Here is a 14,144-nt window from a genome sequence, read left to right as displayed (position 1 = left end):
CGTGGATCTGGCCATTGCATCCCCTCGTGCGCCGTCCCGGACTTAGTATGTCCTCGCTAACAGCACTTGTCTTAACAGTTTGTTAAGGCTATGCGGGGGAGCTATTTCCCCCCTTATCTCTGTTTTCTATGTACACGTGTGATTATGTATGAGTATGCACGGGTAAGTGTACAGTGTGTGTGTGTGTGTACGTGTGTACACGTGCGTGTGTGAATGTGTGTGGTGTAGCGGTTAGCGCACTGCGCTATGAACCTGGCGACCCGGGTTCGATTCCCGCTCACGGCCAACACCAGTCCTGGGCCTCCCCTAGGTCGACTCAGCCTCAAATGAGTACCTGGTGCGGTGGATAAAAACATTGCCACTAGGGAGACAAATGCGGTCGGGCGTGGTGCTGGCCACCCACCCCCCCTCGTGTACCGTTCCGGCCTTCATAAGTGCTCGCTAACAGCACTTGCCCCTACAGTCTGTTAAGGCTACACGGGGGTTTTTTTTGTGTGACTAGCTGACTCAGAAAAGTGCGGTAGGCGAGTTTACCACTTCCTCCCCTCCCCTCCCTCCCTCACCCCACACCCTCGTCGTCGCTCACCCAACACCGCTCTTTCGGGTTTCAGAATGTTCAGAATGCCCTGCTCTGCAGGACCCGACACGCGCTGATCTCCGGGGTGTGAGAGAGCCAACAACACTCTCGCACAGGTGAGGGATCGCACGCGGGCACAGACAGAGAGAGAGCGAGAGAAGTGAAACGAGCTCGCCGTTTGCTGATGACCCTGCAAAGTGTCTAGCCGAGTGGCAGGGGACGCGTAGCTCGAGCAAGGCAACTGCGGTTAACTTCAGTCGCCCGCACGTGTCCACCTCTGGTGGAGTCGTCACCGCACGTGTTCAACTCTGGTGGAGTCGTCACCGCACGTGTCCACCTCTGGTCGAGTCGTCACCGCACGTGTTCAACTCTGGTGGCGTCGTCACCGCACGTGTCCACCTCTGGTGGCGTCGTCACCGCACGTGTTCAACTCTGGTGGCGTCGTCACCGCACGTGTCCACCTCTGGTGGCGTCGTCACCGCACGTGTTCAACTCTGGTCGAGTCGTCACCGCACGTGTTCAACTCTGGTGGCGTCGTCACCGCACGTGTCCACCTCTGGTGGAGTCGTCACCGCACGTGTTCAACTCTGGTCGAGTCGTCTCCGCACGTGTTCAACTCTGGTCGAGTCGTCACCGCACGTGTTCAACTCTGGTGGCGTCGTCACCGCACGTGTCCACCTCTGGTGGAGTCGTCACCGCACGTGTTCACCTCTGGTCGAGTCGTCACCGCACGTGTTCAACTCTGGTCGAGTCGTCACCGCACGTGTCCACCTCTGGTCGAGTCGTCTGGACGCGTACCGCTATAATCAAGTTGCCTGCACGTGTGCCACTTCTGCATCCAAGTCGCTCCAACCGAAGGCTCCGGTTTGGGGCCGTTCGCTCTGCCTGCTAGACGCCTTCCCCACCCCACCCAGTCTGACGGTCTTCACTCCTGCCTCGCTGCTGCTCCTACTGGCCACAGGGTTGAAGCAGGGGTTTGGAGGTGGGGGGGGCGTCTTAGGTGAGGAGAGGTATAGGTTTGTGTGTGTGTGTGGGGGGCATTATGTCTGGGGGGGCCGTGACGAACGGGAGCGTCAAGGAGCAGCAGAGCACCAAGGTGGTGATTGTGGGCGATGGCGGCTGCGGGAAGACCTCCCTGCTCACCGTCTTCACCAAAGGGGAGTTCCCTCTGGTGAGCGTGCCCACTCACCACTCACCACGTGCCCTCTCACCACTCACCACGTGCCCACTCACCACTCACCCCGTGCCCACTCACCACTCACCACGTGCCTACTCACCACTCACCCCCATCCACTCACCACTCACCCCCACCCACTCACCACTCACCACGTGCCCACTCACCATTCACCCCGTGCCCACTCACCACTCACCCCGTGCCCACTCACCACTCACCCCGCACCCTCTCACCACTCACCCCGTACAACCTCTCTCACCACTCACCCCGCGCCCTCTCACCACTCATCCCGCACTCTCTCACCACTCACCCCGCACCCTCTCTCACCACTCACCCCGCACTCTCTCTCACCACTCACCCCGCACTCCCTCACCACTCACCCCGCACTCTCTCACCACTCACCCCGCACTCTCTCACCACTCACCCCGCACTCTCTCTCACCACTCACCCCGCACTCTCTCACCACTCACCCCGTGGCCCTCTCACCACTCACCCCGCACTCTCTCACCACTCACCCCGCACTCTCTCTCACCACTCACCCCGCACTCTCTCACCACTCACCCCCACCCTCTCACCACTCACCCCGCACCCTCTCACCAATCACCCCGCGCCCTCTCACCACTCACCCCGCACTCTCTCACCACTCACCCCGCGCTCTCTGCACGTCGATGGGGGTCTCGCTAAATATGAGGGGGGGGGGGGTCTCTATGTTAGTTTACGAGTTTCTGTGCAAGTCATTCTTGCCTTAAACTTGATTAATGTTTATTTATTTGAGTCCACCTCGTTGGTATCCGTGGTCAGTCCATCGAGACCGTCTTTAAAAAGAAAATTGGGTGTGCGCCCACGTGGTAGTCTCATCGCCGTTATTTATTTATTCATTCATTCATTCAAACACATTCCACCTGTAACCCCCCCCCCCCCCCCCCCCATGAGATGGAACGTCTCGCGTGAGCACGGGCTGTGTGCACGGGTTGTGTGCACGGGTTGTGTGCACGGGTTGTGTGCACGGGTTGTGAGCACGGGTTGTGTGCACGGGTTGTGTGCACGGGTTGTGTGGCCAGGGCCGCGTCGATTGTGACACGCGCACGCGTCACGGGTCGCGTCCGTGACAAAATTGACGACGAATTATTCGAGTCCGAGCTGCCCCGTGACCTCACTGGCCGTGAACTCACTCAGATGAGATGCCAGGATCTCAGCGGTGCCGGCTCACGTCATCTGACACGGCCATTATGAACTAAACTCCATCGGGCCCCCCACCACGTGTGTGTCACCCCCCCCCCCCCCAATTCCGTCACCCCCACACGCACTACCCCTGACCCCGTCACTCCCACACACACTGCCCCCGACCCCGTCACCCCCACACACACTACCCCCGACCCCGTCACTCCCACACACACTACCCCCGACCCCGTCACCCCCACACACACTACCCCCGACCCCGTCACCCCCACACACACTACCCCCGACCCCGTCACTCCCACACACACTGCCCCCGACCCCGTCACTCCCACACACACTACCCCCGACCCCGTCACCCCCACACACACTACCCCTGACCCCGTCACCCCCACACACACTACCCCTGACCCCGTCACCCCCACACGCACTACCCCCGACCCCGTCACCCCCACACACACTGCCCCCGACCCCGTCACCCCCACACACACTACCCCCGACCCGTCACCCCCACACACACTACCCCCGACCCCGTCACCCCCACACACACTACCCCCGACCCGTCACCCCCACACACACTACCCCCGACCCCGTCACCCCCACACACACTACCCCTGACCCCGTCACCCCCACACACACTACCCCCGACCCCGTCACCCCCACACACACTACCCCGACCCCGTCACCCCCACACACACTACCCCCGACCCCGTCACCCCCACAGGAGTACGCGGCCACCGTCTACGAGCAGCACCAGGCCGTAGTGACCATGGACGGCTTCTCGTTGGCGCTGCAGGTGATGGACACGGCAGGTACGGGCGCGAGTGCACTCACTATCAGCTGGTACACACACACCTGTGTGGTTGTGTACACTATCAGCTGGTACACACACACCTGTGTGGTTGTGTACACTATCAGCTGGTACACACACACCTGTGTGGTTGTGTACACTATCAGCTGGTACACACACACACCTGTGTGGTTGTGTACACTATCAGCTGGTACACGCACACACACCTGTGTGGTTGTGTACACTATCAGCTGGTACACGCACACCTGTGTGGTTGTGTACACTATCAGCTGGTACACGCACACCTGTGTGGTTGTGTACACTTTCAGCTGGTACACACACACACCTGTGTGGTTGTGTACACTATCAGCTGGTACACACACACACCTGTGTGGTTGTGTACACTATCAGCTGGTACACACACACCTGTGTGGTTGTGTACACTATCAGCTGGTACACGCACACCTGTGTGGTTGTGTACACTATCAGCTGGTACACGCACACCTGTGTGGTTGTGTACACTATCAGCTGGTACACACACCTGTGTGGTCGTGTACACTATCAGCTGGTACACGCACACACACCTGTGTGGTTGTGTACACTATCAGCTGGTACACACACACCTGTGTGGTTGTGTACACTATCAGCTGGTACACACACACCTGTGTAGTTGTGTACACTATCAGCTGGTACACACACACCTGTGTGGTTGTGTACACTATCAGCTGGTACACACACACACACCTGTGTAGTTGTGTACACTATCAGCTGGTACACGCACACACACCTGTGTGGTTGTGTACACTATCAGCTGGTACACACACCCCTGTGTGGTTGTGTACACTATCAGCTGGTACACACACACCTGTGTGGTTGTGTACACTATCAGCTGGTACACACACACCTGCGTGGTTGTGTACACTATCAGCTGGTACACACACACCTGTGTGGTTGTGTACACTATCAGCTGGTACACGCACACCTGTGTGGTTGTGTACACTATCAGCTGGTACACGCACACACCTGCGTGGTTGTGTACACTATCACCTGGTACACACACACCTGTGTGGTTGTGTACACTATCAGCTGGTACACGCACACACCTTTGTACACAAAGAGCTGATACTGCCCATGACATAAAATGTCCTAAAACATCACCAACGTATTCACCCACTCATCCACTCAATCATTCACTCACCTACCATCTCATCCGCCAACTCATTCACCCACTTATCCACTCACTCACTCTTACAAATGAAGCCATCCTTACTTCTCGACTTCTCACCTGTTAGAACAAAATCAACTTGAAATTTGAACCAACGCATCTATGCACAACCACCACCACCACCGCAGTACCGCGTGGACACCACGTGGAAGGGTGGGTCTGGCTGGCGTTCCACCATCGTCGTTCGGGATAAACTCGGCACTGCATGAACAGTACACATACAAGTACACGTGCATGTGTAAGGTGTACTGCATGGATAGTGCGTGCGATACACTGCAAGGGAGCGGTAAGTGGAGGCCCGCTACGAACCCGGCGACCCGAGTTCGATTCCCGCTCACGGCAAACACAATTATTTGAGCCGGTCCTGAGCCTCCCCTAGGTCGACTCAGCCTCAAATAAGTTCCTGGTGCGGTGTCTATAAAACATCGCCACAAAGGCGGCCGGGCGTGGTGCTGGCCTCACACCCCCTCGTGTGCCGTGCAGGCCTTCATAGGTGCTCGCTAACAGCACTTCTGTTTGTGCAATACGGGGGATATTTGTCTTTGTTTGGATACCCACATCAGATGGGGGGCCCACCCGGTCTGTCCGGGTCACGGTAGAGCCGGTTTTTATCGCCGGATCTGCCGCTTGGGATTCATCGCTGAGCGCAAACGGTGAATGCGTGCAGCACGCGTGAGTGTGTGGGCGGTGGTTGTTGTGGGGAGCGATAGTGTAGCGATTCGCGCGCTGCGCTACGAACCCACCCGTCCGGGTTCGATTCCAGATCACAGTCAAAACCAGTGACGATTATCTGAACCGGTCCATGGGCATCTCCGCTAGATCGACTCAGCCTCAAATGAGTATCTGGTCCGGTGTGTAAAACATCGCCGCTGGGGAGACAAAGGCGGTCGGGCGTAGTGCTGGCCACAGACCCCCCTCGTGTGCCGTGCCGGCCTTCATAGGTGAACCCTTCTTTGACCCCCTTTGTGAGAGCTACGGGGGTGAAATTATCACGACTTCGTGCGCGGTCAACGGGAGATCTTATATTACGGTCACTGGCTGCGGCCATGGGAATGTGGAATTTCCACGACTTGCTCACCGGGAGCAGCTCGCCCACGTGATGAGCTGCGCATGTGTTCCAGCAGCAGCAGCAGCAGCTGTGTCAAGGATGAGGATCCGATCATTCGGATTTTTTTGTTTTACTTTATTGTCACAGATTTTGCATTTGTGAAGTCAAGTACCCATCTATGGGGCCTTGACCTTTCAATACTTTGCTTCCACATTGCTCCCAGTACCAGCACACACGGTGTTGTTTGCGTGTTTGATGTGTGATGCATGTGTGTGGGTAGGTCTTTGATGTGTCAACGTGTGTGTGTGTGTGTTTTGTACGTGTGTCAAAATGTATGTGAAGTGTGTGCATGTATGTGTGTAGGTCTGTGATGTGTCAACGTATGTGTGTGTGTGTGTTTTGTACGTGTGTCAAAATGTGTGTGCATGTATGTGTGTAGGTCTTTGATGTGTCAACGTATGTGTGTGTTTTGTACGTGTGTCAAAATGTGTGTGATGTGTGTGCATGTATGTGTGTAGGTCTTTGATGTGTCAACGTATGTGTGTGTGTGTTGTGTACGTGTGTCAAAATGTGTGTGATGTGTGTGCATGTATGTGTGTGGGTCTTTGATGTGTCAACGTATGTGTGTGTGTGTTTTGTACGTGTGTCAAAATGTGTGTGATGTGTGTGCATGTATGTGTGTAGGTCTTTGATGTGTCAAAATGTGTGCGCGTGCGCCATAGCCACCCACCCCCGTAGGTGGACTCAGCCTCAAATGACTATCTGGTGTGGTGAAATGTCAAAGGCGATATGAAAATATCGGCTCTGGGGAGACAAAGGCGGCCGCGCGCGTGCTTGTCAGTCAACTGCTGGACGACGGCTTCTACACAGCGTCGTTTTGAGCATACTGAGGCACTCTGGTCAGTGCAGGATTTGTGAAGCCGGCGTCCGAGAAAACCGGTTCAGAAATGACACTCCACGAGTCCGGCACGGCGCACTCACGCCCGGCCGCCTTTGTCTCCCCACTGGTGATGCTCGCACGTCGCACCAGGTACTCAAGTCAAAGTCGACTCGATCCAGGACCGATTTCAGAAATTCGCTTCAACTGCCGTTATGCGTGAGCGGGAAACTGAACTCAATTTCGTTCGCTGGGTGCGTAGCGCGCAGTGCGCTAACCGCTGCACCACCGCTCCAAACCATCCCACCACCCCCATTGCACACGTACAGCTGTAGCAGGCGGTACCGCGTGGGTGTGAGAGTACCGCGTGCGAGCAGAGCCGCAGCGGTGAACGCTCCTCGACGCGTTTCCGATTTCTCGCCACAGAACGCGTATCAGCACTTCCTCCGTGCTCGCTACCACTGCTGCTGGCCGTAGGCTCTGTGGCAGGTGTGGCACCTATTGGCGGTCTTCCGCTGCCCCGTGCCAATCTCTCCCGCCCCCCCCCCTCCCCCGCCAGGAGAGCCTCACCGAGTGCCAAGACTAGTTCGAGGAGGGTCCTGCTCAATTCGTCCGGGACACTGTTGCAGAAGTTGTTTTAGCATTAGGGGGCCGTCCGTAAATGACGTCACGCGATTTTGGACGATTTTTGACCCTCCCCCCCCTCGTCACACGGCGTCACAAAAAGTCGGACCCCCCCTCAAATATGACGTCACAAAGCTCTGCCCCCCCCCAAACCATATTTCTATTTTGAAAATAAAACATGCTTCAAATCGATTGAAAGCTTTCGTGACTGCAGGGATTCATATTCTTGGTTCTTTCGGTAAAGTCACCACGTAGAAGGGAAATAATTAAATAATAAAAAAATTTACATTATACAATTCTCACGACGTTTCGGCCACAACGCAAGCAGCTCACCTGTGCACCCCGCCCCCCACCACTACCCCCCCCTCTTCTCCCGCCCCCCCCCATCCCTCCCGGCGTCGAGCAGGTCAGGAAGACTACGATCGCCTTCGGCCCCTCTGCTATAACGGAGCCAGCGTTGTGCTGCTCTGCTATGACGTCATGTGTCCCACGAGCTTCGACAACATCGTCCAGAAGGTGATGCTGGGCACCGCAGTTGCAAAGGGGGATGGGGGTGGGGGGTCCACAGGGTCAAAGTGACGAGCAGAATCGTGGTGGCCGGGTGAATCGTGGTGGGGGGGGGGGGGTCAGACAACTGAGACGACACCGCCGAGACGCTGGGCTAGAAGGCGGTCGTCAATGGCAGAGAAGAACGGAGAGACGCGCAATTTGGAATGACACCGAGAGACGGGAAGACGCGTCCACGCGTCGGAGACCCTCACGCGAGTTCGAGACGTCGTCTTGACCTTTAGGGGCAACCAAGGCCGTAATTATAATATATATTGGGGGGGGGACACATCCCCTCCAAATAATAAAATATGCTCAAAATGTCCCCCCCCCCCCGACAATATATTGCTCTAAAAATATTTTTTAGACATTATAATTGCGATGCTATGTTAATAAAAACAACAATTTGATAAACCTTAGCCACAAAATCTGGATTTGTCTTCATATAACAATGGCATAGATTTCTGTTTATATGATTGTGGTTATGGTTGTACTTTATTAAATCCCTAATCGCTGCCATTACATACAATGAAACAAGAAAAGCTAAACAAGTAAAAACAGAGCAATGCAAATACAATACCACTATTAGACATTATTGTACAAAATAAAGAAAAAGTCCATCCCATGTGTAAGTGAATTTTTGTTAAATATTTTAGGCAGGAAATTAGTTTTCAAATTTAGATGTTTTTTTCCTGGGGGGGGGGGGGTACCCCAGACCCCCTGGAAGTTTGGTCCCCCCCCCCCCCAATGTTGACTCCATGACTACGGCCTTGGGGACAAGACACGTGCATGGGCGTTGGGCAGGAGGCGTCGCTCGGAGGGATCGCTGACCGGTGGTCGAGACGAACGACGGATCGGCAGCCAAAGGAGGAGAACGCACGAGGGAGAGAGAGAGGGCGTAGGAGCACGGAGATGGAGCGATAAAATCGGCTCGTGTGCAGAATTGACTGAGAGATCTCTGCATCGTGAGGCCGCAGGAGATGGCTACGACTTGGGGAGGTGTTAATCCGACAGCGGATAGATCTTGGCTGATGATGATGATGATCCTTGGATGTGCTGAGTAACTGATGATTCCTGTTCTAGTGGAACCCAGAGATGAGACACTTTTGTCCCGGGGTGCCCTCGTTCCTCATTGGCTGCAAGACGGATCTACGCAAGGATCGAGAAAAGGTTCGCAAGCTGCGCAGTGGGGGCCAGGAGCCAATCACGTACAAGCAGGTGAGCTACCAGCCAATCGCGCGAAGAGCAGGTGTGTTAGCACGTGGGAGCAGGTGAGCCGCCAGCCAATCACCTGAGAGCAGGTGTGTGAGCGGATGACCAGGACAGCGATCAGCTAATCACGTGCAAGTAGGTGAGTGATGATTCATTCACGTGGAAGTTGGTTTTACGATTAGAAACATGCAGGTCAGTGATCAGCCAATCGCGTACAAGCGAGACACCAATCAGCTAATCAGTAATGTGATCACAACATTAACGACACATGAGGCCCACCCTCCCGCGTGACGTCACTCCACATGAGGCCCACCCCCCCCCCTTCTTAATAAATATTCCTGCCCGCGTGGAAATTTACACTCACGCACAAGAAGGTCGCGCACTCCACATGCCGCACCCCTCCACAATAACCATGAGGGGGTGACGTCACTCCACATGCCGCACCCCTCCACAATAACCATGAGGGGGTGACGTCACTCCACATGCCGCACCCCTCCACAATAACCATGAGGGGGTGACGTCACTCCACATGCCGCACCCCTCCCCAATAACCATTATCCGGTGACGTCACTCCACATGGGCCAACCCCCCCTCATTAATAATCATGAGCTGAACAATTTTTCTATTGAATATTTCAGCTTTACTGCAATATACACCCGTCCTTGGAAGGGCAAAAAAGCTAGTGTCTATATAGACGGCTTTAATCGAGAGTTCACTTTGTGTGTGCGTGTTGATGCATTTACGCAAAACAAAGACATACATCCCCCGTATAGCCTTCAGCAGACCGTTTGGGGGCAAGTGCTGTTAGCGAGACAGCACCGATGAAGGCCGGAACGGCACACGATGGGGTGGGTGGCCACCACCACGCCCGGCCGCCTTTGTCTCCCCAGTGGCGACGTTTAAACACCGCACCAGGTACTCAATTGAGGCCGAGTCGACATAGGGAAGGCCCAGAACCGGTTCAGATAATCGTCACCGGCGTTCGGCGGTGAGCGGGAACCGAACTCGGGTCGCCGGGGGTTCGTAGCTCAGCGCGCTAACCGCTGCGCCACCGCTCCCACGGCCTGACTCTCACGCGCGGGCGCTCTGCCCTGGCGGCGTAGGGTGCCGCCCTGGCCAAGGAAGTGGAGGCGCGCGACTACATCGAGTGCTCGGCCAAGGACCGCGACAACGTGGAGACCATCTTCAAGGAGGCGGCCTCCGCGGCCCTCCAGGAGCGGGCGGCGCTGCGCACCGCCTCCAAGAGGCGGCGACTCAAGGCCTGCGCTCTGCTCTGAGCGCAGGCCTTGAGTCACCGCCTCCAAGAGGCGGCGATTCAAGGCCTGCGCTCTACTCTGAGCGCAGCGGCCCGAACGCCGCGGTGATCCCGCCGCGTGTGGCGGGCCGCCCCCCCTCCCCACCTGCTACCCCCCCCCCCTCCCCCTCCCACAGCGTCTAAGGACCCCGCAGTGGCTGCCGCTACTCGCGAGCATCCCGACATGTGACATGGGACACCCGACGGGAGGCTGCTGCTGCTGATGTCTCAAGAAGACCTTGAGACCTCCGAATCTCCCCCCCCCCCAACCCACCCACTCCTCCCTCTGAATCGTATCGACGTCAAATCCGAACCAATACCACCACCACCACCCACCCACCACAACATCGCGTGTGTGAAAGTCCAGACGTCTGTTCCGGACACGTTCCTCGAGTCGTCTGCAAGCCGAGAGGGACCTCTATGCTACCCCTCTGCTGCCCCGTCACCGAGAGGACTCCCAGACTTCCGCAGGGCAGCAGCAGGCATCGCCAGCGTTTGTTCACGCGAGCCTGACCCTGACCCTGCTGCTGCTGTCGTTGTTGTTGAGAACATTGAGTGTCGAAACCGGTCCAGCGCTCGATTGTTTTGAACCAATTAGCTTCTGAAATTGTTCGCTCCCAGAAGGCCGCGCGCGGCTGATGGGGATGTGTAAAAAAAAGTCTATATATTTTTACGTGGAGGGAGAGATACGGGAGGGAGGCGAATTATTTCATTATTATTTATTTGGTGCCTCCACAACAGATCAACCTGGGAAAACCGGGACAGGTGGCAACCCGAGCGGGGTGGTGGAGATCGAGATGGGAGTGGGAGGGGCGTGCCAAGGATCTAAACTATTTTCTTTTTATTATTCTACCAGGTAAGGCCCACCGATCTTTGTAGCTCTTTGTCAGAAGCGACCTGGCCACAAACGACAGCTCAACGAAGTGGCTCATCGCGTGGAAATTTAAAGCAGTAGCCAAATATTCCGGCTGGACAACCTTCGGATGGCGGCTGTGAGCGACCCGGAGCGAATGCGGACAGCGTTGCCATTCTGTAAACAGCAAACAGCAGCAAAGTGGCGGTGTGAGACCCGAAAGTCGTGTAGAGAGGAGACCCGGAGGCCCAGCCAGAGACACGACGACTCGCGTGGAGACCCACGTGGGCGAGCGTGGTCGGAATGGGCCCTTGCTGCAAGGATTGAAATTGGGCCCCTTGCTGCCTCAATCTCGCCTCTTATCCGTCACGTGACACCCGGGTCCCTCTGGGGTGCAGTGCCCCCCCCCCCCCCGGTGCAGTTGCACCGCCTGCGCACTCGATAGCTACGCTACTGATAAGCAGGGTGGGTGGGTGGAAACCCCCCACCTCCACCCTTCAGTGTACAGCCCCGCGACGGGGCTGAGATGAAGAGCAAAAACCCTCTGGAGGAAGTCACGGCGCAACGGGCTACTATGCTACTGCTGCGGCATCTGTCAGAAGGAAGGAAGCGATGACCCTGAGCCCCTTCCAAGCTACCAATCGGAGGGGCGGGGAGAGGGGGGGGGGAGGACGCGTGGATGATCTGGATGATCACTGACGGTCACTGATCGTGAGCCAGGAGCGTCAAAGCGCGCGGACTTTCTCCAACGCGTCCACTGTGACGAAGACGGCGGTGCTGCGGAGCTACCCGCACCACCACGCACCCCTCGTCACAGCCCGTGCCCACCCCCCCCAGCAGCCCTGTAGAGGCCCCGTGGTGCAGAGCTCGCTGTGGCCCGGGTACTGAACACGTGGCAGGAGCAGCGGCAGAGGAGGAGTTTCGCGTAGCAACGTTTTTTTAAAAATCGACCGTCAATACTCTCTTGTACTTGATCATTATTTATCACGGGCGCACACTATAGCTGCGTTTTTATTATTACAAAACAAGTATTGTGTTCATATTCTTTGGTTCTTTCGGTAAAGTCACGTAGATAGAAAAAAATTATACAAATAAAGTGAATAAATTTATTTTTAAAATTATTTTTGTGTTTTTCTTTATTATTTTTTTATTTCGATCTACGTGGCTTTACCGAAAAAAAACCAAAGAAGATGAATTCCTGCAGTCACGAAAGTTTTAAGTCGAAATGTAAAGTATTGTGTTGTGGCGTGAATACAACTTGTGTTGACACTGTGGGGGGTGCTGCTTTGCCTAACGCGCAGTATCGAGCGATTGAAATGTGTGTTCGTTGGTACGGGCACGGCACGTACCATACATCCGGTGGTACGTGTGGCTGAAGTCATCATCATTAGCAGCATCAACCTCATTACCATCATCAGCACCATCAACTTCATCATCAGCAGCAATATCATCAGCAACATTAGGATCATCAGCAGTAATATCATCAGGATTATTAGCACTAACATCGCGCATCATCAGCAGGAAAGTTTAGTGAACAGCATCAATCTCATTATCGGCAGCTGCATCATCATCATCACCATAAGCCCCATTAAGATTGTAATCAACAGCAGCCAGTAGCAGCAGCAGCAGCATGAACCCTCGTTAGCAGCAACATCTTCGTGACCTATCTATTAGCAGCGTCATCATTATCAGCAGCTGTAGCGTCATCAGCGTCATCGTCGTCTTCATCACGACGATGTGTTCATATCAAAGCTGAGAGGCGAATAAAGTTTGCACGGGCCCTGGAGGATCGCCCTTGGGCAGGTGGGAGGTCTGTTTTGGGTCCTCGTGTTGTCGTGAAAAGCCACTCCAAGTCAACAGAGGTCAGCTCAGTGGACGAACTGTCTAGCGTCACTGGAATGTGGAATTTCCACCGCAGGGTTAAAAAGGTTGCGCAAACGCCAACGATCGCTGCGATTGGCGCATTACCACGCGCGCACCACGCACTGACTTCCCTGCGTAGACAGCATGAAGACAACAATAATAATAATACACCGTTATTTATCCAGAACAGTAGCAATTGAATGTCAAGACTCAAGTTTTCAGGGAGTGGGGGGGGGGTGTGTCCTGCTCCGCCGGGAATGCATGTCCACTGCGTCTTAGACGACGGCGCGACCTTCGTCTGCGCCCCTCGGTGTGTTAGTTGGGCACAGAAGCTCTATGAAGGGCTGTGAGCAAATAAATAAATAAAGGTTACAATATAATACCTGGTGCATTGCATCGGTGCACACCCCCCCCCCCCCCCCCCACAAAACATGTAGTTTCACCATCTGTGTGTGTGTATATATACGGTGGCGCAGCAGTTAGCGCACCGCTCTGAAAAACCCGGCGACCCGGAGTTCGATTCCCGCTCGCTGCTCAATAACCGTAACGAATATTTGAATCCGTCCTCGATCCCCCCGCGGTGAACTTTGTACCGCGTCAACCCATACGGTGTACACAGAAATTTAGTTTAGATATGTTTAAATACATGTCTACTTGTTTGCGTTTCTCCCTCGTGATGAGAGACTTTTGTAGGATAGACGTTGAGATTTATAAGGGCACCTGGCGCAGTATGTAAATATCGCTACTAGGAAGACAAAGGCGGTCGGGCGTGGTGCTGGCCACCCACCCAACTCGTGATCGGCCTTCATAGGTGCTACTCCCAAATATCTGTTAATGCTATACGGGGCATCTGTGTCTTTGTGTGCAGTATACTGGACGTGTGCG

At 55.2% G+C, this 14,144-nt stretch overlaps 1 protein-coding gene across 1 annotated transcript; it reads left to right on the top strand.

The window, feature by feature from the left end:
* Positions 1 to 423: 423 nt before the first annotated feature.
* On the top strand, positions 424 to 13,639 carry RHOF (ras homolog family member F, filopodia associated). Its single transcript, XM_032967821.2, has 5 exons — positions 424 to 1,748; positions 3,652 to 3,739; positions 7,898 to 8,007; positions 9,121 to 9,255; positions 10,353 to 13,639. Exons 1-5 carry the CDS (start codon positions 1,620 to 1,622, stop codon positions 10,524 to 10,526), a joined length of 636 nt encoding a protein of 211 aa, XP_032823712.2. The 5' UTR covers positions 424 to 1,619; the 3' UTR covers positions 10,527 to 13,639.
* The last annotated feature ends 505 nt before the right edge of the window (positions 13,640 to 14,144 follow it).

The sequence above is a fragment of the Petromyzon marinus genome, chromosome 38, assembly GCF_048934315.1.
Source record: "Petromyzon marinus isolate PM22_M1 ecotype Great Lakes invasive population chromosome 38, UKy_Petmar_22M1.pri1.0, whole genome shotgun sequence".
Lineage (NCBI taxonomy): Eukaryota > Metazoa > Chordata > Hyperoartia > Petromyzontiformes > Petromyzontidae > Petromyzon > Petromyzon marinus.
The sequence above is the reverse complement of the archived record's forward strand: the minus strand, read 5'-3'. Positions and strand labels throughout refer to the sequence as shown.